This window comes from Moschus berezovskii, chromosome X (assembly GCF_049115385.1).
Source record: "Moschus berezovskii isolate FMDL1 chromosome X, NW_MosBer_1.0, whole genome shotgun sequence".
NCBI lineage: Eukaryota > Metazoa > Chordata > Mammalia > Artiodactyla > Moschidae > Moschus > Moschus berezovskii.
The window spans coordinates 54,811,723-54,839,098 of record NC_142488.1 but is presented as its reverse complement, the minus strand read 5'-3'; the positions used below and the strand labels follow the sequence as shown (position 1 = coordinate 54,839,098).

Below are 27,376 nucleotides of genomic sequence, written 5' to 3'. Positions count from 1 at the left end.
CAGTAACTGGAGATAGACTGGCTGAGGGTGGGGGAAGAGAGTAAAGGTGCAACCAGTGACCATCCTCCCCCTTCCTCCCTACCCTAAGCACATCCCTCATAGTTGGAAAGAATCAGAGCAGACAGTGAGTGGGTGGGCCCATCTGGCCAGATGGTATTTTGGCTGCACAGCCTTTACACACACACACATTGCTAGAACGCTGAACATGGACCATACCCCACCCAACATCCCCAATCCCAAATGCAGAGTAGCCAGGCTTCCAGACATAAATTAAAAAATTAAATTAAATTAAAAAGAGTTGGTCTCTTGGAGGGAGAGCTCATGCAGAGATGAAGGCAAAGGCCCCTGGGAGCCAGGACCAAGGAGGAAGAGAAAACCCTGCCCCTCCCCTCAGGATTCCCCACTCCCCAGGGGCCTCAGCCCTAAGACAGGGTCACTGACACCAGCCATCAGGCCTCCAACCCCTTTAATGTCCAGTCTCCCAACCTATTTGATATTGGCCCCAGCCCCCATTTTCCCACCACAGCCCAAGGGAATGGTGTTCTGGGAGTCAGGGGAGGAAGGGAGTGGGTGCAGCCTGCAGGTCTTTAGCTGGCTTCTCCTGGTTCTAGGTCGGGGTCGGGGGACCCCACGCACTCCTTGCTGAGCCGCACAATTTCCTGGGACAGAACTTCCATGTCCTAAGAAACAAAGGAGCCATCAGGGGTCAGAGAAGGTGGCAGGCGATGGCACCCTCACCAAGCCTGGGTGTCATTCATCTCATCCCCTCGATCTCCAGGTATGTCTAGCTTGAGACAGGAAAGTATTTGAAGGAGTCCCAGAGCTCCCAGCAGTGGGCTGGGCTCAGGAAAGGTGTGTGTGCTGTGTGTGAGGGGGTGTGGGGTGCATAGAGCCAGGGATATGGACATGGGAGTGGATCATCTGCTGTACCCCTATCCCCACCACCTTCTTGTCTACTAAATAGTGAGCTTGCTTCTCCGAGGTAGGGGCTGGACCCGTATCCTTTCTGACTTACCCTGAGATGGGGAAATACTTGGATGGCAGGGTGGGTGAGTGGACACATGGGTGGATGCATGGGAGATCCATGGTAGGCAAATAGGTGGACAGATGAACTGTTCAGAGGACAGATGGAGGACAACAGGTGGGCAGGCAGATTGCTGGGCAGGTGGGTAAAAGGTAAGACAAGGGGTGATTGATGATGAGGCGAGAGAGAAAGAAAGAGATGTCAGGAAATGGATGCAAAGACATGGGCAGATGATTAGACAGGGAGCAAGGCAGATGGGCCAATAGTTGGTGGGTTGATGGGAGAGTGGCTGAATGTGTTTGACTGGATGAGTGCGTGGATACAAGGACATAAGAAAGAGTGAAAGACTAAAACTGAGGGTAAGTACGTTGCCTGGATGATGGGAAGACAAAGGGGAAGGAGCACATGGTGAATGGGGTAGGTGAAGGGGGACCTGGCGGATGACCCAGGGGCGGTGTGGCTAGACAGAGGGGTAGGGAAGCCCCACTTGCCTTGTGCAAATGCATATTCTTGGTCAGCTGCTCTTCCAGCATATTCTGCAGCTTCTTGTTCATCTCCCGGAGGTTCTCGTCGCCCGGCTTCACTAGGTCTCTCAGGACGCTGCCCAGCCCGCTGCGGTCAGTGTGGCCTGCTGCCACAGACACATCTGCAAGGACCCGAGCTGAGAGCCATCCCCTTGGCTGAGACGGACAGACAGAACAGCAAAGAGGGCAACAGGGAGCGGGGAGAAGAATGGGGGAGAAGCCGAATGGAGGGGCAGAGGCTTTGCCATGTGAGACCCTGGCTTCACTTACTAGCTGTGCAGCCCTGAGAAATCAGGATAAGAGCTAACTCATGGAAAAATGCCTATGACTGTGTGCAACTCAGTCAGCTCTCAGCACGTGTCAAGTGGTATTGTTCTGATTAAGGTTTAATAAAACAGGGAGAGGAGAAGATCTGAAAGAAAGGGACAAAAGAAACAAAGATGGGGGTGGGGGAAGGAAGAGGAGAAAGGAGGACGGGGAGGAAGAGCAGGGAGGAGGGAAGGACCCTAAAAGGGCTATGCATCCAGAGAATGAAAATTTCCAGAGGTGGAACCATCTAGACAGGCAATAGGAACAGTGAGCCATAATGAAGCGGGGGGCAGGGATGAGGCAGAAAGAAAAGAAGGGAGAGAAAGCAGGGGAAGAAACACAGGGAGGAGAAAGGAGAATGGGAAGGAAAGATACTCAAGATAGGCGGGTGGAGAGATGACAGAGCCTCAGACAAGGAGGAGGAATTGAGAAGAGAGATGGAGTAGAGAGGAAGGCAGTAAGGTCCTCGCCTGCCTGGCTCCCCCCTCCACCACCTGTGGTCTTTGCAATAACTTTGGTGAGTTCCGTCAGAAGAGAGAGGCCACAGTTCTGGATGGCAGGGAAGGCAGGGGCAGGTGAGGGGCTGGATTAGGGGTGAGGGCTGGGGAGGGAGCACTAACCAATCCGGCTGTCCATGACGTAGGTCTCAATGATGGCGCTCTTCCGGCAGAGGTCCTCTGCCATGGACGCACTGCTCACCTCCAGGTGCTTCACCTGCAGGGTGGCCCAGCCCACCTCAGACCCTAAACTGCAGCAGGTTCACCCAGGAGGAGGGGCCTGGCCAGATACTGCCCCATCTCCACCCCCAACTCCTGCCACCCCAGCCTCCTTGCCAAGGCAGGCCAAGCAGGGACAAGCAAGCAGATGGCACCTTCTCCTCCAGCATCCATTTCTCCTGCTGCATCTCTGCCAGGCGCTGAAAGAGCTCAGCCACTTCCTCATCTGACAGCTCTGCTGGTCGTGGGGGCTGGGCCTGAGGGCTGCTGGATAAGGACTGCAGGGAAGAGTTGGGGAGAGGCCAGCCCAGGCTCAGCACTGTCACCCCAGATAGGACCCAGGACTGAGGAGAACCAAGCTGGGGGTGGGCTTTGCAACTGGGGCTACAGACAAACTATAGACAAGTCTTGGCACCCTCAGAAACTCTGGATCCCCCTTTGCCTAAAGAGGGAAACATCCCATCACACCACACACAGTATAGACTTATTGAGATCATGAAGGGAGAGCCTGGGGCCCCTGAGTTTTCCCAGTTGGCAGAAGAATCAGGGGAGAGAAGAACAAACTAAATGACACCACCAGGAAGCCCACAGGAAAATCCCAAAGGTGGGACACTTTCTGCAGGTTAACCAGGCTGGTCTCTTCTACAGGTTGATGTCATGAAAATGAGGGATTACACTTGATTCAAGAGATTTAAGGGACATAAAGCAACAAGATGTAACAAATGTGCTCGAAATTGAATGCTGGTTTTCATAAGATCAGCAATAAAGGACATTTTGGGACCAACTAGAGAAATATGATTAAGGTCCAAGTACTACTCAGTTGTGTCCAACTCTTTGCAACCCCATGGAATGTAGCCTGCCAGGCTCCTCTGTCCATGGAATTCTCCAGGCAAGAATACTGGAATGCGTAGACCTCTCCTCCTCCAGGGGATCTTCCTGACCCAAGAATCAAACCCACATCACTTGAACATTTACCAATTAGGATGGTAGAGATCAGTTGGTTACTTGCAATCTTATTTAGGTTTAAAAAAAGACACAGGGGTCTAGAAGAATATGAACTAAGAATTTATAGTGGTGATCTCTGGATGGTAAAGATGTGATTTCCTTGGATTTTTTAAAAAAAATTTTGCTGTGTTTTTTCAATTTTTCTACAATGTATGTGCGTGCATGCTCAGTTGTTTTAGTCATATCCAACTCTTTGTGACCCTATGGACTGTAGCCCACCAGGCTCCTCTATCCAAGGGATTCTCCAGGCAAGAATACTGGAGTGGGTTGCTGTGCCCTCCTCCAAGGGATCTTCCCCACCCAGGGATCAAACCTGGGTCTCCTGTGTCTCCTGCATTGCAGGCGGATTCTTTACCACTGAGCCACCAAGGAAACCCCTCTACAATGTACACAAACTACTTATAGAATGATAAAAAGTTATTTCCAAATATAAGGGTCTGGCAAGGAAGCCGACATAGATGACAATAATAAGTGATAACTGTGAATTGGGGGAAAAAAGGATCTCCTACATGGATAATGCACCTACTATGAGCCACATATTTTATGGCACCAGGAAACGTAGAATTAGCCCAGAAATGATGAAACAGAGGGTCAGAGAAAATAATTTGTTCATCCTCCATTTAGCAATCTGAATCCAAGTTTGTGAGCTTGAGGAAAACTTGACAAGAATATGTGTGTGCTGGGCCCAGAGTAGAAGATGGCAGCAGGGGAGGGAAAAAGGAGGACCCAGAATTTGGGTAGAAGCTGGGGCTGTAGGTTCTTCCCTGCCCCTTACCCTCGCTGGAACAGTTGAGCTCTCCTTCTCCCGCAAGATCTCGCGGTAGCTGAAGGAGGAGACGCTACTGCTGTCCCCAGTCTGGGTCCGGCTTGGTGAGTTCATCTCTGAGAGAACCAACTCCTCGAGCCCTGGGCAGAGAGGGACGAGAAATCTGAGCCCCAATCCTCCAGGGTCCCAGGGCAGGAAGAGGCAGAAATAGATTTGACAGAGATGGAGAGAGGCAAAGAGACACTCAGGCATGATGCAGACAGTAGGGGAGGGAAAGGCAGAAACAGAAAAGAGAGCTGTTTCTCTAGGCAAACACACGCCAGAAGTGAAACAAAGGTGAAGATGGAGAGAAAGACGCGATGCGGGCACAAAAGGGTGTAAATTGGCGTATGCACTCAGACTCAAGGTACACCATAGCTGGAGAGGGCACAGGGGCACCCGCATGTGCAGAGAGAAGACCCCAGATAGACAGCAGGCCAGAGCAGATGATAGAAGCTAACAGAGATGCTGGTTTAGGACACAAGTCAAAGTAGTGACACAGAGAAAAGATGGCGATAGACTCATAGGCATACACCTAAATCTGACTTTCATCTAATGGACAAATAGAATGTATGGCACACAGTTTGAATCTGTTTGTTGATTTGTACACCAACTTGCAACAGAAAAGAAATAAAAGTCCTCCCTTATAAAGAGAGGTAACTTCAGGAGACTGAGTGCCTCAGCGAGACAGTGATTTGGTGAGAAATACACCCATTTTTGACAGATCACTTGAAACACAGCCACTAAGCATGTGCCTCTGTTCCTGCCTCTGTTCCTGCTTCTGAGTGTCAGGGAGGGGGACTAACACAAGCCAAGGATCTCCAGCAAGAGCAGGGTGGCTGGGGAGGGACAGGCCACAAGTTTTCTCTCACTTGTGATACAGGAAATGCACCAGAGCCATCACTGCAACTTATTTATTTAAACATAGTTTTAGGCCATTTCTTTGTCCAAAAAAAAAAAAAGTCTGAGGCAACTCAAATTTTTCTGTTTTATCTTCTGCCTTAAGTGGCAGAAATAATGTAGATTTTAACTGCATAATGATCACAAGGTAGTGCTGCTACCTGATTGTAAGTCTGTCTCCCCAGCTCAACGGGAAACTCCTGGAGGACTGAAACTTGGGGCGGGGGGTTCCTATCAGGGACCCCAGATGTGAGTGTGAGGGCGCAGTCCATATTTACAGAATGAGAGAATGAACACAAGAGACTGAGAGACACTAGGTGAGGTGTGGGAGTGTATGAGGGGTAGCGAGGAGACAAACAGAGACAAAGACAGATGAGAGACTGAGGAGGAGAGAGACGAAGGAACAGAGAGGAGAAAAGAGCAGGATGAGAAGAAGAACTAGAGAGGGAAAGCTGGGAGAGAAAGGCAGATAGACAGAGATGAAATGAGGAGGCACAGAAATAGAAACAGAAGAGACACAGCAAAAAGGAGAGAGAGCCCAGAGAGACAATGCAGAGAGAGAGACACACAGGAGGGAGAGATGCAGAGAAAGGGTAAAAGACAAAGTTCAAGGGGGACAGAAGACACAGGAGTGTCCTACCGAATAAAGTACAGGAAGCGGCCCCAGCCTTCAGGCCCAGGCTCTGCCTCCCCACACCTCAGCCTCCCCTACGCTCTGGGCCCTTCACCTGAGCGGCTCTTGCTGTTTGTGAGGATGTCTTGCAGCCGCTCCTGCAGCTTATCTGCCCGTTTCCGCTCTAGGTGCAGCTGCCGTTTGAGGTCCTTGAGCTGTGGGGAAAGGGGGAAAGAGGGGGGCTGAGGCCTGGTGGGCCCACAGGTGGGCCATGCCTGAGCACCTCCCAAGCATGTGCTGTCATACCGCAGCACTGCCCTTCTTCTCCAGGATGCGCTGCCCATCCACTGTGTCCTTCACTTCCTGTGGGAGAGAGACGGCACGGCTGTGGGCGCCAGCATGGCTGCCTGCAGTGTGCTCCCTCCCTGCCCCACTATTGCGTGCTGAGCCCCAGGGTGTTTCAGGGCTCAGCAGGGACCAGGGACCTGCTTCAGGCTGCTGATGGTCTTCAGGTGACAGTCCCGCTCCTCCTGGGCCTGTCGGAGCTGCTCCTGCACGCCCTGTAGCTCCTCCTCCTTGCTCTGTGAAGCAGAGGGCAGCTCAGGCCAAGGCCTGGGAAACCTCAGTCCTCCCACCAGAGAGGAATGCTGTCATACAATAGGCACCTTCAGCTCGCTGGTGTGCTGCTCCCGACACTGCATGAGGGCTTCCTCTTGTTCCTGCTGCTGCTGCTGCAGAGATTCCTACAAGACAAGTCCCAGGTCTGACCACAGCCCCCAGAGAACATCACGCCCAGTGAGGAGGGTAATGGATTGCAGTGGGCCCCTGGGTGTGCAGAGAAGACACTCCCACAGGGAACACTGGATGCAGAAGTGTCACATCAAGGACCAACATCTGCATTTACATCACAGAGCATTACTGTATGCCAGGAATGTTGTGCATGCTAAGTCACTTCAGTCGTGTCCAACTCTTCGTAACCCCATGGACTCTAGCCCACTAGGCTACTCTGTCCATGGGATTCTCCAGGCAAGAATACTAGAGTAGGTTGCCATTTCCTTCTCCAGGGGATCTTCCTGACTCAGGGATCAAACCCACATCTTTTTCGTCTCCTGCATTGGCAGGCAGGTTTTTTACCATTAGCGCCACCTGGGACTTTATATATATTACCTCATTTTATAGAACCCTGCCATAGTACCTAGACGGCAAGTATTACTGTTATCATTTTTTTATGGATGTTGAAAACTGGCCACAGAGAAGTAAATAACTTGTCCAAGGTCACACAGCTATAATAGAAAGCAGCCTAGCCAGGATTCAAACCCAGGCAAACAACTGGCTCCAGCATGTATGTTCTTCACTGCCATGTGACACAGCCTCTTATGTACTATCGTTAATTTTCCAGAAAATGGTAGTACAAGTTCTGGTTGGAACAAAAGTAGAATAATTGTATTACAATAAATTCCTGACAGGAATACAGGGTAAGGAGGAAGAGGTGCCTTTTCAAATTTGCACAGCCAACATTCTGCCCTACTGATTGATGACCATGCCCCAATCCCCTCCAGAGGGGTGCTGCTGAGCCAGGGAATGCGGTGAGGATGCTCAAGTCCAGAGCATCTCAGAAACTTCCAGGGCCTGACCACTCCTGGTCCCCTGGTTTGCCATGGCTACCCTCCCAACCAGCCTCTGAGCGTCCCCAGGCACCAACTCACCTCAGCCTCCTTCAAGCGCCGTTCAAACCAGCCCTTGGCTCCATCCATAGAGTGTACCTGAGCTTGAAGTTCTTCTACCGTCTGCTGAAGAGTCTCTAGTTCCCGCGTTCGGGCCTGTGAGACAGCCGGCCACCATGGGCCAGGTGGAGAAGTGGGAACCTCACCCATGCCACCCCCTGGCACATCAGCAGTTCTTTGCTCCCCAGGTTTTAGAGGCAGAAGGACACTATCATCTACCCACCCACCTTCTCTTCACGGATCTGCCCACGCAGCTCCTCCTCCTGCCGCTTCTTGTCTTCGTGCAGCTCACGGAGCTCACGCTCATAGCGGGCCCGCACCCCCAGCACCTCCTTCTCATGCCGTAGTCGCACTGCTCCCAGCTCTTCCTTGTGCTGGGACTTCTCCTGCAGCGTCTCCATGGCCAGCTCATCCAACATGGCCTTCCGCTTCTCAGCACTCTGGTGGCCAGGCAGGAGGATGCCAGTCAACCTCCTCCAAAACCAAATAAGGGCAAAGGAACAAGCCAAAGTGCACCTCATCCCCAGCCTCACTGACCAGGCTAAGCCACTCACCCCTCCTCAAAGAACTGGCTACCTTCTGCCCCCTCCCATTCCCTTGGGTTGGCCCACATCACCTGTGCCCCTGCAGTCTTGGCTACCCCCTCAGTGTTGCCCACCTTCCGAGCTTCCTGTAGTTCCTGGATCAATTGCTCCTTCTCCTGCCCGAGTTCCTGGAGTTGTTCCAGAAGCCGACTATTGGCCCGCAATGACTCCTAATGCAGAGACAAAGGGAGTGAGTTTAATAAAGAGCCCCCAGGAGGTGCTGGTCACCCAGGACACGTCTGGTCAAGTGAGTGATGGTCTCTCCGTTTCTAGATTAGAAACATGCAGAGACCCCTAGCGGCTCCTCAGCATTAATTCTCCCACCATTATTCTGGTTTCTAAAATGGAATCAGATTGGCTATCCTAACTAACTGAAAAGGCTCAATCTCAAGTGAAATGACTTGGTCTGGGACACACAGGTGATAATAAGCTTGGGAGTCATACTGGAATCCAGGTCTGCCTGACTCCATGGTCTTCCCACCACATGTCATGGGAAGTTCCACTGAGCCAGAACTAGGGAACTAGGGGGAGACAGGTGCAAGCCAGAGGTGTCACCTGGAGCTGGCAGTTCAGGTCATCTTTCTGTCCCATGAGGTCCTCATACTGAGTGTGCCGCTGCTGCAACTCAGCTGTCAGTCCAGAAGTTTGTTCCCGGAGCATATTCAGTTCTTGGGTCTTTGCTGTTTGGATCTGGAAAGAATGGTGGTAATGGGAGTGGAGTGAAAGAGGCCCCAGGGGCCAGTCACGAGATATTCCCAGGGAGACAGGGAAAGAGGTGAAGAGAGAATTTCAAAGAGAAAATCAGTCAAAGTGATGAAGAGAGGACTGGACAAATGTGGTATATTCATACAATGAAATAGTACACAGAGACAGCAGAACAGATTAGTGCTATATATGGATAAACGTCACAGATAGAATGCTTCAAGGAAAAGGCCAGACATAAGACTGGGTGTCTGATTCCATTTACATGAAGCTGAAAAACAAACAAAACTAATCTATGTTGCTAAAGGTCAGAGAAGTGCTTACTTCTGGGAAGTATTGACTGAAAAGAGGTAATAGGGGCCTCTGGGATGCTGAAAATGCTCTCTATCTTCCTCAGGGTGGTGGTTACACAGAGATAGATAAATATACAGACAGGGACAATTCACTGAATGTACACTTAAGATTAGTTCACTTCTTGGCTTTTTACCGATGAGAAACTAGAATGTAAGAAAAGCAGAGATGGAGGACAAGAGAGAAGAGGGGTGGAAGCTGAGAGAAAGAAGCTGAGAATGAAATAGAAGCAGAGGCAGGAGAACAGCATGAAGTCCAGGCGACCCTAGCCCAATGTGCATCACAAGCAGAGGGAGATGGGGGAACTAGGGTGGGATCGGCATGGGCTCCCATGTGTCCTGTACCTGCTCCAGGGCAGCCAGGCTAGTTCTCAGAGCATTATTCTCAGTCAAAAGTCCTTCCACTTGTTCCTGCGCATCTGCACTCTGGAGGGACACCTGGCCCCACCCCACAACAAGTGAGAGTGGGTCCAGAACCGGAAGACAGGACCGACCCGCAGCCAAGAAAGAAAGGACACACATACACACAGCCACAAGAACCACGACCAGGGGGAGCAGGACCCCTGGGGCCTTGCCTGCCTGCACAGTACCCGCTGAACCTGCCCTCACCCCCACCTCTCCAGGCCCGCTCAGTACAATATACCTGATCCTGTAGGGCTCGCAGAGCTGCCGCATGCTCCAGGCGCTCCCCTTGCCGCTGATCTCTCAGCTCTGCCAAGCTCTGTGGGGACCAGGTCAGGGGAGCCCATTCCAGACCTCAGCCTCCCCTGGGGTACATATAACCATACAGACCTCCTCTATGGAAGTGGGAAGCATGTTGCTAGCACTTGATGGTCTGGGGCTACCCAGCTATCAGCGATCTCAAGCTCACCCACACTCTAGGTCATTATCCTCAGGGGCCTCACACACCCCTCTATACATCCCAGTCCTAATAAGCACCTCAGAAAACACCTACCTACAGTCCTAGGTATCTCAAATTCACTCAGCCCCCAACCATGCGAGGTCTCACATTGACCCAGAATCCAGCACAGGGGCCTCAGGATTCTCAGACACACTCAACTCCCAGGGACTAGAGCTTCACCCAGACTCCTGACCCCAACCCCCAGGGGTTTCAGACACATGCAACTCCCATGTCCCTAGTCTCCAAGCGTCCCTGACCCACCCAAACTCACAGCCCTAGATCCTTCAGGTTTCAAACTGATACAATTGCATAATTTCCAGCTCCTGGTGATGTCTCAGACCGACACCTCACCTGCCACTCCTGCCCCCAGTCTCTGGGGATTCAGACCCAGCTAACTGAAGACCCAGCTTTATCTAGACTTCTGTCCCCAGCTCCGAGGGGCCTTATACTCACAGCCCAAGGGACCTCAGACATATTCACTCTAAAGGGAAGCCTGGAGACTTTAAAGTCACCCAGTCCCCCACCCTTAGGAGCCTCAAACCTCCCCAGACTTTTGCTCCAATCTCTGGATGTCTCAGACTCACCAGTTTTTTATCCACAGCCCCCAGGAGTCTCAGGACCACCCAGCTCACATGATCCAAATTCCCAGGTGTGTCAAGACCCAAACCAGCTCCCAAGCTCTGAGGGTCTCAAATGCACTCAGCCTCCAGGCCCAGCTGTGTCCATAGTTCTAAAAGTTACCCAGCCTCCAGAGAGTTCAGACTCACTCCAACTCCTGGTCCCAGTCCAGTGACCACAGATTTCTTCAGATTCCTATCTCTAATACCCCAGCAATTCAGATTCATCCACACTTGTGGCACACAGCCCTCTAGTCCTCAGCCCCTCTGAGATTTTTGATTCATGCAGAGTCCTAGCCCAACCCCTAGGGCTCTCAGGGTTCCCCAGTTTCCATTTTCCTAGCTCCTAGGCGGTCCAGGACCCATTCAGTCCTTATGTTTCTAACACAGGAACTATCAGACTCCCCAGCTAGCCTCCGCGGACCTCAGAGCTCCCCAGACTTGCAGCCCCATCCCTGTCCCAGTGATCTCAGAAACCAGCTCCTCACCTGATTGGCAGCCTCAAGTTCCTGCTGCAGCTTTTGAGTTTGAGCCAATTGGGCTTTGAGATCAGCCTCCTTCCGCTGTTGTAACTCTTCAATCTTGTTCCTGGTGGTGATTTGTGGAGGGGGGGACACACTGACCACAGCCCGAGGCCCAGTCTCCCAGTTTGGCCCCAGGACCTTCAGTTAATCATGCTGGGCACTGCCATATTATCCACCAATATCCCCAACCCTGGCAGTTACCGGCTGTCATTGAATAGTGTCTCCTTTTCTGTCTGCAGACGGCAAAAACTGGGCACAGAAAGACAGATGTATATGGATCAGTTACACTAGTCAAGCTCCTCCCTAGTCCCCCCCAAACCCCTTCCTCCCCAGCTCTGGAAAAAAGAAATTTACCTTTCTTGTTTCTTTTTCAGTTTCTCGGAGAGCTGGAATTGGGGAAGAGGTTACAGACAAGTGATAACAATGAGAATAATATTAACAAAGACAAAAATTAACTTCATGTTTACAGACACTTTCCACTAAGGCCTTTCTGGAAACTGGGATTTACTTATGTTACCTCATGGAATCCTCAGAACTGTCCTGAGAAGTGAACACTACTGGCTTTACAAATGGGGAAACAGTCTCAGAAGGGTTAAGTAATTTGGTTGGGCAGCTGGTCGGCAGCAAAAACATGACCTCTACCCAGCTCCTCTGGCTCCAAAGCCCAACATATGCCCCCAATCTATTGACTGATGGCCACATCATAGAATAGCTAGGCTGGGAGTCCTGGAAAGCAGGATCATAATTAGCTGCCTCACCACTGGGTCTCAAGTTCCTATGAGCCAGCAGTCTATAAATGCTTGGATGGATGGACGGACAGATGGATGGACAGATGAATGAACAAGCAGAGCTGGGAGGACACAGAAGGATGGGATGGGACCTGCCAAGCACAAGACACAGAGGGACATTAGCCCATATCATATTGAAAGCATATCTGTGACATAAATGTGTGTCTTTGCATTTCATAGATGATGAAATTCGGCTTTGAGGAGATACTCTGTCCCTCTGTCCTACTAACGGATGCATGGCAGGTGGGGAGTGGGTGAGGGCAAAGTCCAGGGAAAGTTTAGCAGCCCCACCTTAGCAAGTTCTTCCTGCAGCCTGGATGTTTCAGCCTGCTTCAAGGTCTGCCAGAATGGACGAGGGAGGGAATTGTTATCAGCAAGGCAGGAGGTAGGGCCTGTGCCTTTCCCTGCCCTCCTAATCCATCAGCCCACAAGATGGTGATGTCACAGACATCACCAGGCAGAGCTAGGGCATCCACCTGCCTTCTGGCACCCCAGCCCCAACAGACCCAGATTCACCTCCAAACCTTGCAGTTGCTCCCAGAGCAATCTCTTTTCCTCCTTCTCCATTTCCCATTTCAGCTCCACTTCTGCCAATGGCATGGGGGCCAGGACAGGGGAAGCTTGGCCCCCTGGGGGATCCCCTTCACCCTCACTGGCAGCTGGGGACCTCCAAGTCTCTTTCCCATAGCGCTCCTGCAGGGCTAGTGGGCAGAACAGACATATGATGGATGAGGTAGTTTTTGAAGACCCCCGACTCACCTCAAATAGAGGGAGAACTGGCTTTCAGCCCCTTAGGTAGCAGAAATCCTGCTTCAATGGTCACAAGCCTACAAAATCAAGGTTCAGCCCCCACTTCTCACCAACCACAGAAATCCTATCTACCATCAAATCAGCCCAAGTTAGTTTCCCAAGACCCAATTCCATCCTTAAGCCCCACCCAGTCTTCCAAGGTGATGGTGATACCCACCCTCCTCCACTTACAGCTGAATCCTTCTACAACATCTAATCCACAGCCACATTCTACAAAGTCTCCCTCCTGATCACCAAACTACCACCCACCACCCCACAAGCCCCAGCTGCTCTCCAAAAGTCCACATATCAGGACACTCCCACACTCGATGAAGCTTTCTTTCAGCTTTCATTCCAGACCCCACCAACAACTTGGGCTCAGAATCTTCCTAATGCTCCTTCCTTCCCTTTCTCCATTTAGCAAACATCTCCTTTCTGATGTTCAAGCTAGGTATCAGGTGCTGAACTAAACTCAGAAAGATTATCACCTCTTTATTATAATTTTCCAGGTGCGTGCACTTGGTAGATGACAAAGCTTTGGCTCAGAGAGGTGAAATGGCTTGTCCAAAGTCATACACTGGTTCATGGCAAGGCCAAGCCTGATTCTGAAGCCTGTCCCTTCTCTGAGGGAAGACAACACCTGACTCAAGCCCCAAGGTCCCCACATTACCAGCAGGGTGTCCACACACCTGCCACGTTCTTCTGCAAGGCTGTGTTCTCCGCCTGCAGTCTCAGTAGCTCCCCATCCACAAGGCTCCCAGCTTGGGCAGCCCCTGCCCTGGCAGCCCCAGCCTTCAGTTGCTGGTTCTCCCGCTCCAGCTGTTCCATCTGGCTGCAGAGCTGAGCAGGGGACAAGTGAGGTGGCAGAAAAGCAAAGAATCAGAACAGCATTTGCTGAAATACACATAGCACTTGGTCCACGTACTTTACAATTCATTAAGTTCCCATAACACCCTTGTGATGTAGAGGCTCCATAGATAAGGATACTGAGGCATAGATGTTAAACAATCTCAAATTCACACAGCTGTGAAGTGAAAGAGTAACAAGATTTGAGAATACTGAGAATAATTTTCCACCTGCCCACGCCCAACCTCACAGTCACAATTCAAGTCCTCAGGCTCCTCTACAAGTTGCTGGTCCCAGATATCAACATCACGGATGGCCCCACTGCCAGCCCTCTCCTGTGGAGCAGTCTGCATCTTAGAGCCAAGGCACCACAGACAGCTTTCAGAGCATTTCCAGGGTCAGTACTGCCCACAGCTCCCTATCATTAGCCCTGGGAGAGCTCATGGAGAAGAATACAATGCAAATCAAACTAAGCCAGCCCCCCGTTCAACTACTGGACAGTAGACCTGACAAGATCCTTTGTCCCCATTTTCAGATGAGAATACTGAGGCCTACAGAGAATTTTTATTTTATTGCCTGGCATATTTTCTACCCAGAACACCATTCCTTTCATCCAGTTCTTCATATGACTGGCTTTTTTGCAACCACCAGTGCTCTGCTCAAACGTCACCTTTCAAGTAATATTCCCCAACACAGAAACTATAATACTTGCTAGCATGGCGTTTTGTTCACTTCTTTCTTACTTAGCACAAACTGCAAATAAATTTACCTAATATGATTTTAATTTCTTACATCTCTGAAAAATTTTGGATCATAAATTGGATTCACAATTAAATTTTAAATTTTATTTCATAACATAGGGTCACAAGCACAGATTCCAAAGCCAGACTGCTTGCATGTGAATTTCTACTCTGCCATTTGATCTTGGCACAAGTTTTTTCATCTCTCTGGGACTCAGTTTTCGTGATAGTAATGATATCTCATCATTTTGCCAAGAGAATTAAACGAGTGAAGACTGTAGCTCGCCAGGTTCCTCTGTCCATGGGATTCTCCAGGCAAGAATACTGGAGTGGGTTGCCATTCCCTTCTCCAGGGGATCTTCCCGACTCAGGGATTGAACCCAGGTCTCCTGCATTGCAGGCAGATTCTTTACTGTCTGAGCCACCAGGGAAGTCCATAAATAGGACCTGGTGGTGGTTAAGTCGCTAAGTCGTGTCCGACTCTTGCAAACCCATGGACTGCAGCCTGCCAGGCTCCTCTGTCCATGGGATTCTCCAGTCAAGAATACTGGAGTGGTTTGCCATTTCCTTCTCCAGGGGATCTTCCTGACCCAGAAATCGAACCCAGGTCTCCTGCATTGCAGGCAGATTCTTTACCAACTGAGCGAAGCCCAAATAGAACCTGGCACACAATAAATTCAATGTAACTGTCAGCTATCAGTGCTATTACTTGTCTACTATATTATCATCTTTTCTCCCATTCCACTTCCAGAAATATAAGCTACCCAAGAAGGAGGACTTTCTGTACTGCTTACAACTATTTCCAGAACACAGAGCACACAGTGGGGGCTCAGTAACTATTTGTTGAAGGAACAACTGAGCTGAAATATCTTAGCAAATAAGTGGCAGAGACAGGCCTTGAACTCAGGCCTCCCTGTGAGCACTTTTTGCTTCTAGGAGGAGGAGGGGAGTGTGAAGGAGGTTCTATACTTGGCCTAGTGCCTAGCTCAGGGCAGGTGCTGAGAAACACGAGCTGGATTTATGGAGGAATAACTGCCCCACCTCACCCAGCAAGAACCATGATACCACTGAGGCTGGAGGAAGGAAGCAGTGAAAAGTGAGGCAATGACATCAGCTGTTATGTGAGCACCAGGGGTTCTGAATTTTGGGGGACAAGGACCCACTGGGAGGTACTGTGGAGAGGAGCAATGTGGTAAGACCTGCAGGTCAGAACACTCTTTAGACTAGGCCTGGTACAAGAAGCTGGAGGTGAGGAGACAGCAAGGTGGCTGTGGGAATAGAGCACAGGTGGTAAGGGCTGAGGCAGGGCAAGGCCATAGGATAGATATAAACCTTTTGAATAGTCAAAAAATATTTTAGAGGGGAAATGAACTAATAAAAGAGTATTATCAGCAGCTAACACCTACATAAGCTGATACTATGTGCAAGACTGTTTTAAGTGGTTTGCAGACATCAATTGATTCAGTTTGCACAAAAGCCCTGCCAGGCAGGTATTGTCATTATCAGCTTTTCCATTTTAACATTTGGGAACCAAGAAACAAGGAGCTTAAATGAACTATTCAAGGTTACAGTTAGTAAAAGGCAGAGCCGAGAGTTTAATTGAGGCCTTCTGGATCTTTACTATTACTAAATTGCCTCTGGTATCACACCTGCATACCTGCATACTCCATACTGCGTACCTGATACAAACATACTTTGCTTTGTTTTCTTTTTTGAAGTCTCGAGCCCTACATTCTCAGGCAGAGCCTTGGAAATACCTATTTTGTTGCCGTGAGACTTCTCCCCTTAAAAAACACTAAAAACTTAGAAGAGAAAAGGGAAGCGGCTTAAACATCTTTCCATCCCATACTAAGCATAAGAATTTTACCTAAGACCCCCCAGTAACCTGGGGCTGCATAGCACCAGCCCCAAAATATACACCAGGAGACTTGAAGTGCAAAGAAAAGGAGTGACCTGGTCAAGAACCAGCTGACATTAAAGCCTGCAGCCTTCTAATCCCAGCAGTGAGTGGTCCCATCTGTCAAACCACTGCCCCCCAACACAGTTCCAGGCTGTGTTTCAGCACCATGGACAGTGAGTCAGGGCCGGCCTCTGTCCAACCACCCTCAGCAGCCCTCCAGTCACAGCCCATGTGGTCCCGACCCCTTGCGCCCCCCTCAATTATCCAGGGCACCAGCACCTTGCTGAACTCGGCCATAAGCGTGCTGTTCTGCAAGCGGAAGTCCTCCTCCTGGCTATGCAGCTTTGCCTGAAGCATCTCATTTTCACTCAGCAGCCCCTCGACTTCCTGCAGTGGCAGATGTAAGCCGGGTCTCCAACAGGGGTAGAAAGGATGGAGCAAAAGGGCAAAGAAACAGAAATGGAGAAAATGACATTGAGGAGAGAACACAGGGTACAGAGAATGAGATGGGTGAAATCAGGAGATACAAGGGGAAAGAGACATATAAGGAGGAATAAAAGAAGAGATAGGGAAGGAGAGAAAGACAGGGGAGAGAATGAGAGGAAAAGAGGGGTATATAGAAATTGGGGAGAAAGAAAACAGAGAGATGGGGAAAGGAGGTTAGAGTGGAAGGAGAGGGATGGGGAGGGGGAGAGAGAGAAAAAGAAAAGGTAGGATGATGGAGAGTTAGGAACAAAGAGATCAACAGAGAGAGAATGGAACAGAGAGGGGGGTCAGGGAAAGAAATGAACCAGGAAAAGAGAGAGGAAAGGGGAGTAAGGAAAAAGGAGTCAAGAGAGACAAAGAAAGGGAAAGAAGAAATGCAACAATGGCAGAGATAGGAACAGGTGGGGGAAAGACAAAGAGAGGTTAGGGGGGAGAAACAAGAGTCCAAGAAGAACAGGAAGACAGAGACAGAGAGAGGCTCAGAGAGGAGGATAAAGAAAAAGGGAGAAAGACACAGAGAGAGACAAAACAGGAACACAAAAGACAGACACAAAAACACATGGCTGGGAGGTAATCACAGATGCAAGTGCACACACAGAGAAAGAAAGACCAGTGCAAGGAGATCCCAGCATACCGAAACATCCCCTCTAAGGCAGTCTTCCAGACACATTTACCCGCCAGGGGTCCCCTTACCTGAGCTTTCTTGCTCTTGCTCAGTGCCTAAAGGTGAGGGGGATGGGAAGAGAGATAAGGTGAACAGAGATGGACTCGCTCACTAGGGTGTGCAGAGATTGTGGCAAATGTCAAGGGGGCACAATGATAACAGGGGTTGAGGGATGCGGTGTCTATAACCGCAGAACTCACACAATTTATAGCCCAAAGGAATGGAGTGAGTGAGTGAGGAGCACCCTGCTTACACCCTTTCCTCTAAGCTCTTGAGCTTTTCATGGGTCATAGTATTTAACCCTTCACAGGCTGGATCTCTGGGCTCAGAAATTATGGCTTCATTGCTACCTCTGTCCAAACATATCTATGTGGATCCCTCCAAAGAACCATGGAAAGTGCTGTTCCTCTGCTGGGCAGCTGAGGACACTGCCAGTTTGGGAAATCAGCACTCTATCAAAGAGAGAAAAGCCCAACTTTCTGACTGCCAGACTTTCTGCATTCTGTATTCCTTCCTCTAGCAAATGTTTGTGGAGCATATACTATGTATAACATTGTGCTATGCTTGGGGACAGAGCAGTGAAGAAAGAGACAAAGGAGGGCCTTGAATGCCTTAAGGGGTCATGGCAGGTTATGTGCTATCTCACCTTCAAAGGATCTGAGAGGTAAGTTTAGTCTCAATTTACCAACAGGACCAGGACGGGGTGGGGAAGAGGAGCACAAGGCAGGAATGTGAGTGGAGGACAGAAGGCAGAGTCAAGGTGACTTACTGATAGATTTGATTATTTTGAATAAGTAGTTGAAATTAAAAATGAATTAAGAGTAAACTAAAATTAATCAATAAATTAAACAAAATTAGATAAAATTACCAAACAAAGGAGACTTCCATGAGAAATTTCTGAATGACTAATGACAACATGTAACATTAGGTTACATGCTGGTTCACTGCAGGTGCTCACTGGACAAATGAATGAGTCAGATGGCTACAGGGAAACTTGGGTGAGTGAGTAGGTGGAGGGAGGTACCTTCTGAGCTTTGTTGAACTCCTTATCCAGGTAGGCAACCTTCTGTCGAAGACTGGTGAGTTCTGGTGTGGGGAAAGCAGGGAGTCTCAGCTTCAGTCAGTGGTAAGGAGCTGAAAGGTCTTTCTGCCAGGCCTCTGAGGTATTTTCCCCCTTGGCCTCTGTCCCCCAGAGCCACCCCCATCTAACGAGACCCTCTTGGCTCACCAACACCATTCTTGCGTAGTTCATCTGAAAGCTGGTAGTTGTTTGTCCGGAGTTCTAGTAGCTGAGCCTGAGAGGGAAGCAGGGAGGGAAATGACTTGGTGGGAATGTGCCCCCTACCCTCATGAGGAGAGAACCAACCCTCTGAGCCCCAGAGACCCTGATGCCCTTCTTGTGCCTTTTTAGTCACTCTTAAGACCTGTGCCTGCTGCATCCCAAATGAGTCCAGCCGCTCAGCCCCTGTCCCACCTTCTCCAGTTCTACTTATGACCACAGCCAGCCTCGCCCATCTCCCTACTGCTTCCACCTCTCCCCTTTCAGTTCAACTATGACCCCAGGCGATGCCACAGTGCTGACCCAGTCCATCTCTTGTTTCTGTGTGTTCCATGGTTCTCCGTGCCCTCAGGATGAAGTCGGCCTCCTCACCCTGGCTGGCCTCATCACACACTAAACACTTTTCAGTCTTCCATCAGAGGTGCTGTCTATCCTCTTGGCCTAAGTAGGGGGCAGGGGACTGCCTCCTTCCCCCTTTCCCAAAGGAAGAGGGCTTGGTATTATGACCAATTTCACTGAGTAAAAACGGGCTGCCCGGCGTCCCCACAAACAAGGCTCTCAAAATGTCCAGATCCCTTTCAAAAATCGAGGACAAGTGAAGTATGGGCTATTCCAAAGAGCATATCCCTACCTACCAGCCCCACAGGGCACTGAGGCCAGTTCTTCCCAGAATGACCATCCCTTACAGCACCAGGACCTTCCCATGGCACCAGACTCCATCCCTGGGTGGTCTGCTAAAGGAGAGAGGACTTGGCCCCTATACATCATTTCCTGCCCCTGTCCACTCCTGGACCCTCTCCTCCTGATCCAATGAGAACACCCGTGGCACCCACTTAAGAGTATCTATCCATCAGAATCCAATGGTTTTCCCTTCACTCATGACTAATGGAATCAATCTTCCTCACTCAAGGGTCCCCTACACACCTCAAGATCTCCCCAGTTATGATCCAATGAGATGAACCTACACCCTTCAGGGTTTTTCCCCCACAAGGCCTTGGATGGGTTAGGTGGATTACCCTTACTCACATGGAATAACCCTTGCACACAAGTTACAAGGGCCTTCCCCTTTTACGGTCCAATTATCTCGCCCTTCCACCCTCAGGGTCCTTCACACAGTGACAACTGGTTTCCTTCATTCAAGGACGAATGGATTATCTGTCTTCACTTGGAGTTCCTCCTGTCCTCCCACAGACCCTACACAGGGTTTCCCCTCTTGAATCTACCCTCGCACAAAATTCAATGGTCTTCCCCAGTAAGAACTATGTCAACAAGGGCCCCATTTGGCCTTTCATCCTATCTCAGAGCCCCACCAAAAGAATCAAGTGGTCAGAATACTCAGTCAGGGTACATTCCCAGAGCCTGGTGATCTCTCCACTCGGTCCAAGGGTATCACTCTTTCACCTCCTCTGTTTCTCTCTCTAACAAGGATTAATGGTATTACCCATTCAGGGCCTTCATCACCCCAGCCCTAATGGGATCACCCCTAATCATCCAATGGTACCACCCCTTGCACAGAAGCTCCACCTCCCAGGAACAATGACAACATGTGGGGTCTTTCCCCAGTGCCCTGGCATAGTGGTATCTCCCACAAAAATGTCCACCTCCCACCAGTAATGGTATTGCCCTATCGAGGGCTCCCCCCACCATGACGCAAACAATCTAACGCCCGCTTCCTTCCTCTCCAGGCAAAATGGTTTCGCCTTCTCAGGATCGCCTTCCCTGATAAAGCTCAGCAATATCATCGCCCACCTAGGGTGTCTCCCACACGAGCCCAAAGGTCTCGTTCCCTCCAGGTCTCAGTCAGGTATCACCCACGCTAGAACTCTCTCTTCCACCCACAAGGCTAACAGAATCCAACTGCTGAGAGCCCAACAGTTACTCGGAATCCAGTAGTCTCACCACTTGAAGCCTCAGTTTCCCTTCTCCAGACCCCTTAGACTCAAGGTCCATCCCAACCAACCCCTGCTCAAAGCCGGTGGTACAATCTCTCTTTCCCCGCACCCCCGTCGCCTAGCCTGCTGGTCTCTTCCCCGCCGAGCGGTACCTGCATCCGCTGAAACTCCTCTTCAGACAGAGCTTGCGCCATGTTCCTCCCCCCCACCCCCCAACAGCTTTCTGCGCCGACGCGGTTCGTCTCTCCTGTCAGAATTGGGTCGGACCAAACCACCGGGCAGGAATAGAGGGGGAGGAGTCTACTCCGGAAGTTCAGCGTTTGGGAAACCGAGACAAGAAAAAGAAAACTGGCCGGTTAAGTGAACTGCAATTTAGTATTTTACCAGAATCCAGGTCATTAGACCTGGCTTTTGAGCTATCATTAGACTACTCATTGTGATGCGACACTGTGACATTCCTGTGTCATGGGACTCGTCGCTAGGGAAGTGTTTGCCGACCGAAAATCGCGCTTCCGCGGTACTCCTTTAAGGAAGATGGTCGGCTTTACAGTGGAAATGAAAACGGAAGCTTTGCGCGTGTCTTGTTCCGGCCCTCCTCCGGGTGACCCCAAAAAGGGAATCCCGTCTCTTGTGAAGCCCTTGGCGTGTTGTTTTTTTTTTTTAAGATTTGACGCTGATTTTTTTTTTTTTTAACATGATACTGTTAGGTAAAGGGCCCAGCCACCAATAAATTTAAAATACTTGTGAGGAAAGAATGGCAGTTAATCGAACGAGAAAGCTTCACTTAAAAAAAACAAAACTAGGATAGCAAAACATCAGGAACATTCAAATAAGTGTTAAAATGCATTATAAACGTCTCTTGTGCTTACCAGCCACCGCTGCAAACCCTGCCACCCAAGCAGTAGTTTTTATTTGGGAAAGAAAAAAATTAGAAATCATGTTTAACAGCAACATATCTGATACTAGGATATGCCCTGTTTTCTTTATCTTTTTTTTTTCTTTTTAGTGGGGCGAGGAAAAAAACGATTTTATGCCATTTTAAACTTACAGAAAAGCAAGAATGGTATAAGGAAATGTGCTTAGTCACTCAGTCGTGACCGACCTTTTGTGACCCCGTGGACTGTAGCCCGCCAGGCTCCTCTGTCCATGGGGATTCTCCAGGCAAGAATACTGGAGTGGATTACCATGCCCTCCTCGAGGGGATCTTCCCAACCGTGGGATTGAACCCAGGTCTCCCGCATTGCAGGCCGGTCCTTTGCTGTCTGAGCTACCAGGGAAGCCCATAAGGAAATTACCTGTACCCTTCTGCCAGGTTCATCAGTTGTTCACATTTTGCCACCTTTGTTTTATCATCCTGTCTTTAGATATAAAATTTTTGAACTATTGGCTTCAGCATCCATCAGTGATTTCCTAACACCAACATTCCTTTGATATTTGTTAGTTACTAATGGCAACCCACTCCACTGTTCTTGCCTGGAGAATCCCAGGGATGGTGGAGCCTGGTGGGTTGCTGTCTCTGGGGTCGCACAGAGTCGGACACGACTGAAGTGACTTAGCAGTAGCAGTCTACTGTAAGAAAGAGCTTTCTCTTCTTCCCCATTTATGTGTTTAGGTCTGTACAGACTCGTTCTTATTTTATTCCATAGATTATAATCAATCACTATCATTATTTCCTTTGACGCTCAAATTGTCCCAGATTTGGCCAGTGGAAGCTCCTTCAGGTTGACTTTTATGTCCCTTTGACATGGCTCCATCATTTTTTTTTAAAGCACTTCCTTGCTTTCTAGCATTACAAGATGCTCCAGACTCAACATTATTCCTTTTTAGCCTCAGTTGAGAAAGTGTTCGTTGCTACTAGAGTGTAATTTTTTCTATACCCTCTCAGTGTACAGAGCTAAAAAGTACATGTATATGGACTAATTCATGTATACACACATATCTATTATATCTAGTTACATATTTTGCTATAGATACATGTATTTTTTATTTTTTTGGTCATGCCGTGTGGCATGTTGGATCTTAGTTCCCTGACCAGGAATAGAACCTGCACCCTCTGCAGTGGAAGCAAGGAGTCTTAACCACTGGACCATGGGGATAAGTACCTTTTATTTTTTAGGTATATGTACTTTAAAAACATAAATACACTACTGATAACTTCCATTTCAACACAACACACAAGATTCATTTTAGTTTCCTCACTTTTCATATTCTTCTCCAACAGAAACCTATCTCCCACTGTCCACAATAAATTTACTTATTTGTGTAATCATAATGCACATTAACTCCAGGATTGCTTACCCATAAGACTATGAAAAACAAATCTATCAACTAGAGGTCAATACTTTTTTACAGCTTCTTTTGCTTTTAGATTCCTGTTTGTTTCTAGTCAAAATACTGTGTTTAACAAGACTACCATAGCTTCAATATGATGCAGTTCCTTTTGTTTTTAATCTGATGGTAGTCAAAATACTGTGTTCAAAAATTGCTTGGCTTGGACTTCCCTGGTGGTCTAGTGGTTTAGACTCTGAGATGCCAGTGCAGGGGGTGAGGTTTGATCCCTGGTCGGGGAACTAAGATCCCACATGCCAGTGGCCAAAAAAGATTTTTTAAAATTTTGCTTGGGTTAGTTCTCCCTCTCCCCAACGCCCCTCCCCCATGAGGCTGCATGATTCATTTGAAATATGGTTAGGTTCCTTTGTTTTCGTTTGAATTCCATTTTGCCCTCCCCTCCACCTCCTTGTTGAGGTGACCAACCTATTTAATTTCTAGTTTATCCTTTCTCTTTCTTTTCACACAAATGAGCACGGGTGAAGAGGAGCAGAAATGCCACCCCAAAATATGCCACTTTGATTTGCATTGCTCTAATAATTAGCGATACTGAGCATCTTTTCACGTACCTGTTGGCCATCTGTGTCTTCTTTGGAAAAATCTCTACAAAATGTGGTACTTTGGTGTGTGACTTATTTTAAGCTGAAAATAATCAAGACCAGCACACTGAAGAAAAACTTCTACCTCTCCTTTAACCGCTTAGAAGAATTAAGATAGGTGGTCTGGCCCAGAAAGTGAACTATACCTGAGATAACGTTTTATCTGAAAGACCTGGCATGGCCAAGCAAACATTTGACTAAGAAACATTTGCTCTTGTCATCCTGTGACTTGCCCTCCTCCCCTTTGAAACCTCTCTGAAGCCCTTACCCATTCCTTAGCTCAGTTTGGCATGTAAACCTCAATTGCCCAGTTACCTTTGGGTCTCATATTTTTATGAGTATTCTGCACATATGAAATTAGTTTTTCTCCTGTTTATCTGTCTTATGTCAATTTAATTATTAAACCAGCAAAGAACCCTCAGAATACCAGGAAAACGTTTCTGCTATGACACATACATGTATATTATCTTATTTATCCTACATGAAGGGTAACATCCTGTAACTACTCTTTTGCACTTTGCATTTTTCATTTGATAATATCTTCTTTCTCTCCGTCTCAGGTACATAGTACCCCATTTTTTCAATGTATCATAATTGAACTACCCTGCTATGTTTGCCCATATAGGCGGTTTCTAATATTTTGCAATTATAAACAATGCCAAAAGGAATAACCTTGTACATATATGTTTTTTATTATTATTACCTGAGGTATATCTTCACGGTAAATTCATAGAACTGGGATTGCTGCATCAAAAAATGAATATCTGGGGATTTCCCTGGTGGTCCAGTGGCTAAGACTCCGTGCTCCCAATGCACGGGGAGGGGGTTTGATCCCTGGTCAGGGAACTAGATCCCATGTGCTGCAACTAAGACCTGGTGTAGTCACATAAATAAAAAGAAATTTGTCATGAATATCTGATTTTAGTCGATACTACCAAATTCCCTCCCAAATGGGCTGTTCCAAATTCATAACCACTATCAACGTATTTGAGTACCTGTTTCTTCACAGCCTAGCCAATAATCTGTGTAATCTATTTTACAATTTTCTTCAATCTCAGAACAAAGAAATGGCATCTCATTGTATCCTTTATTTCTTGGAGCACACGTGGGATCAAACCTATGCCCCTGCATTTTTTTCTGTCATTTTCATCAGACTAAACGATCTGCTTGCTGTGGGAAAATTATTTCAGCCAGGTCTCTTTTTTTACTTTTTTAATGGATGAACTTTATTGAGATATATTCTCTATTTACCTATCTACCTATTTGTATAGTTCAATGAGTTCTGACAAACATATACCTTGTAATCACCACCACAATCAATATATAGAAAATTTGCATTACCCTCAAAAGATTCCTTAGTTACCCATCTCAACCCTCCACTCCATCTCAGCCACTGATTGGCTTTCTGTCATGGGAGATTATATTTGTCTTTTGTAGGGTTTCACACGAATGGAATCAGACAATATATACTCATTTGCATCTGGCATCTTTTACTCAGTGTAATGCTTTTGAGATTCATCCAAGTTGGTGTATGTATCAATATTTTTTCCTTTTTATTGATAAGTAGAATTCCATACTATGGATATCGGAGAAGGCAATGGCAAGCCACTCCAGTACTATTGCCTAGAAAATCCCATGGATGGAGGAGCCTGGTTGGCTGTAGTCCGTGGGGTCGCTAAGGGTCGGACACGACTGAGCGACTTCACTTTCACTTTTCACTTTTCACTTTCACACATTGGAGAAGGAAATGGCAACCCACTCCAGTGTTCTTGCCTGGAGAATCCCAGGGATGGGGGAGCCTGGTGGGCTTCCATCTATGGGGTCACACAGAATCGGACACGACTGAAGTGACTTAGCAGTAGCATATTATGGATATACCACAATTTGTTTATCCATCCTCTTGCTGCTGCTGCTGCTGCTGCTAAGTCACTTCAGTCGTGTCCGATCCATCCTCTTAGTATAGTTTTAATGTGTGTCACTCTAATTATGAGTGAAATTATGCTTTTCGTATAAATAAGACCATTTTCATCTGTGAACTGTCCACATCTTTTTCCAATTTTTCAAGTGACTTTTTGGACTTTTTTCCCCTTAATGTTTAAGAATTCTTTGTGTATTGGGAGTATTAACACTATGCTGCAATATATGTTGCATATGTATTGTCCCAGTCTGTCAGTTGTCCTTTAACCACGTTTATGATTCTATACAGTCCATGGAATTCTCCAGGCTACAATATTTGATTGGGTAGCCATTCCCATCTCTAAGGAATCTTCCCAACCCAGGGGTCAAAACCAGGTCTTCCTCATTGCAGGTGGATTCTTTACCAGCTGAGCCACTAGGGGAACCCATTTATGATTCTATGAGCTAGAAAATCAATGTGTGCATGCTAACCCATGTATTCACACATATCTATAAGTATTTCTGCATCTATTCATCTCTATATATTTTAAGATAAGCATGAATACATACTGATGTTCCAGTACCATATGATTCATCTTAACCTCCCCTTCTTGCCATTCCAACAGTGAGAAACCCAGCTCCAGTCATCCACCACCCATTTACTTAAATGTTTGATCCCAGTGTATATGGATTGCAATATCAAAATTGTTAACCTGTATTCCTATGAGAGACAACTTTACCAAAGTTAAGTGTTTTTCTGTGGTTCCCTTTGTCTTTTAGCTCTGGAGTTTCCGGTAAAAATACCATTTTCCAGGGTTACTTATTTCAGCATATCTTCTCCCCATGCTCTTCAGCGACGTTATGTCATGCATTTACAATACAGTTGGATTAGGTTGTCACAGCCTCTATTCCATACTGGGATTCCCTGACCTCCAGGTTGATTTAAAAATATTTTTCATACATTAAGATGATTTTTTTTGGTATGTGCTATAAAGATCTTTGGGTTTTGACAAGTTTTAAAGTTTTCTTCGCATAGTTTTTTTTTTCACATTTCTTGTTAGGTTCCTTCTTAAGGTATATTACCTTCTTTAGTGCTGTTATAAATGGGGTTTTCTCTAACTGATTATTATTTGTATATATGAAGGCTGTTGATTTGTCTGTTAATTTTGTATCATCCCACTTTGCTGAAGAATTTTATAATTAGTTTTATCATTGATTCTCTAAGGTTTGTTTCGCTGATAGCTCAGTTGGTAAAGAATCTGCCTACAATGCAGGAGACCCCGGTTCAATTCCTGGGTCGGAAAGATCCACTGGAGGAGGGATAGGCTGCTCACTCCAGTATTCTTGGGCTTCCCTTGTGGATCAGCTGGTAAAGAATCTGCCTGCAATGCGGGAGACCTGTGTTTGATCGCTGGGTGGGAAGATCTCCTGGAGAAGGGAAAGGCTACGAACTCCAGGATTCTGGCCTGGAGAATTCCATGGACTGTATAGTGCATGGGGTCACAAAGAGTCGGACACGACTGAGCAACTTTCACTTTCTCACTTTCTAAACTTTGCCAGGTACAAAATCATATAATCTGAAAATAGAGATATCTTTATTTCTTCTTTTCCATTTTGTGTGTCTCTAATTGGTTTCTTTCATCTAGCTGATGTGTCAGAAGAATGGGGTGAGAGAGGATGGTCATGTCCCATGTCTCAGGTGATTCCCTGGGACAGGTCTCCAAGTGAGGGTCCTTGGATTTGCACAGGAAAGAATTCAAGAGCAAGCCATAGTAAAGTGAAAGCAGGTTTATTTAAAGATATACACACCCAACAGAGATAATATGGTCCTTCTCAGAAGGCAGGAGTGGCCCCAGGGCCTAGGGTCATCT

The 27,376-nt window shown here is 47.9% G+C and overlaps 1 protein-coding gene across 5 annotated transcripts; it reads right to left on the bottom strand.

The window, feature by feature from the left end:
• Positions 1 to 449: 449 nt before the first annotated feature.
• GRIPAP1 (GRIP1 associated protein 1) lies at positions 450 to 20,961 on the bottom strand. Of its 5 annotated transcripts, none has more exons than XM_088834250.1 (26): positions 20,835 to 20,961; positions 18,740 to 18,806; positions 18,536 to 18,597; positions 17,541 to 17,567; positions 16,641 to 16,748; positions 13,565 to 13,715; positions 12,603 to 12,787; positions 12,378 to 12,425; positions 11,653 to 11,684; positions 11,500 to 11,547; positions 11,263 to 11,362; positions 9,900 to 9,977; positions 9,602 to 9,694; positions 8,760 to 8,894; positions 8,279 to 8,374; positions 7,848 to 8,060; positions 7,603 to 7,716; positions 6,562 to 6,639; positions 6,382 to 6,477; positions 6,203 to 6,259; positions 6,012 to 6,111; positions 4,354 to 4,484; positions 2,729 to 2,851; positions 2,478 to 2,571; positions 1,512 to 1,670; positions 450 to 680 (listed from the first exon to the last, which is right to left on the bottom strand). In XM_088834250.1, exons 1-26 carry the CDS (start codon positions 20,874 to 20,876, stop codon positions 487 to 489), a joined length of 2,631 nt encoding a protein of 876 aa, XP_088690376.1. In that variant the 5' UTR covers positions 20,877 to 20,961; the 3' UTR covers positions 450 to 486. The 5 variants fall into 5 exon arrangements, with proteins under 5 accessions (XP_088690376.1, XP_088690373.1, XP_055294458.2 ...); XM_088834247.1 differs by having other exon boundaries at positions 1,516 to 1,685; positions 20,835 to 20,957; XM_055438483.2 differs by having other exon boundaries at positions 1,516 to 1,670; positions 20,835 to 20,953.
• Positions 20,962 to 27,376: the final 6,415 nt, after the last annotated feature.

Bases quoted from the DNA above. Each gene is read 5' to 3' on its own strand.
- GRIPAP1 (XM_088834250.1), bottom strand. From the start codon at position 20,876: ATGGCGCAAGCTCTGTCTGAAGAGGAGTTTCAGCGGATGCAG. The intron at 11,363-11,499 runs GTAACTGCCAGG...AATCACCACCAG, and splicing joins ACACTATTCAATGACAGCCG to GAACAAGATTGAAGAGTTAC. The intron at 6,112-6,202 runs GTATGACAGCAC...CTTTCCCCACAG, and splicing joins AGAAGAAGGGCAGTGCTGCG to CTCAAGGACCTCAAACGGCA.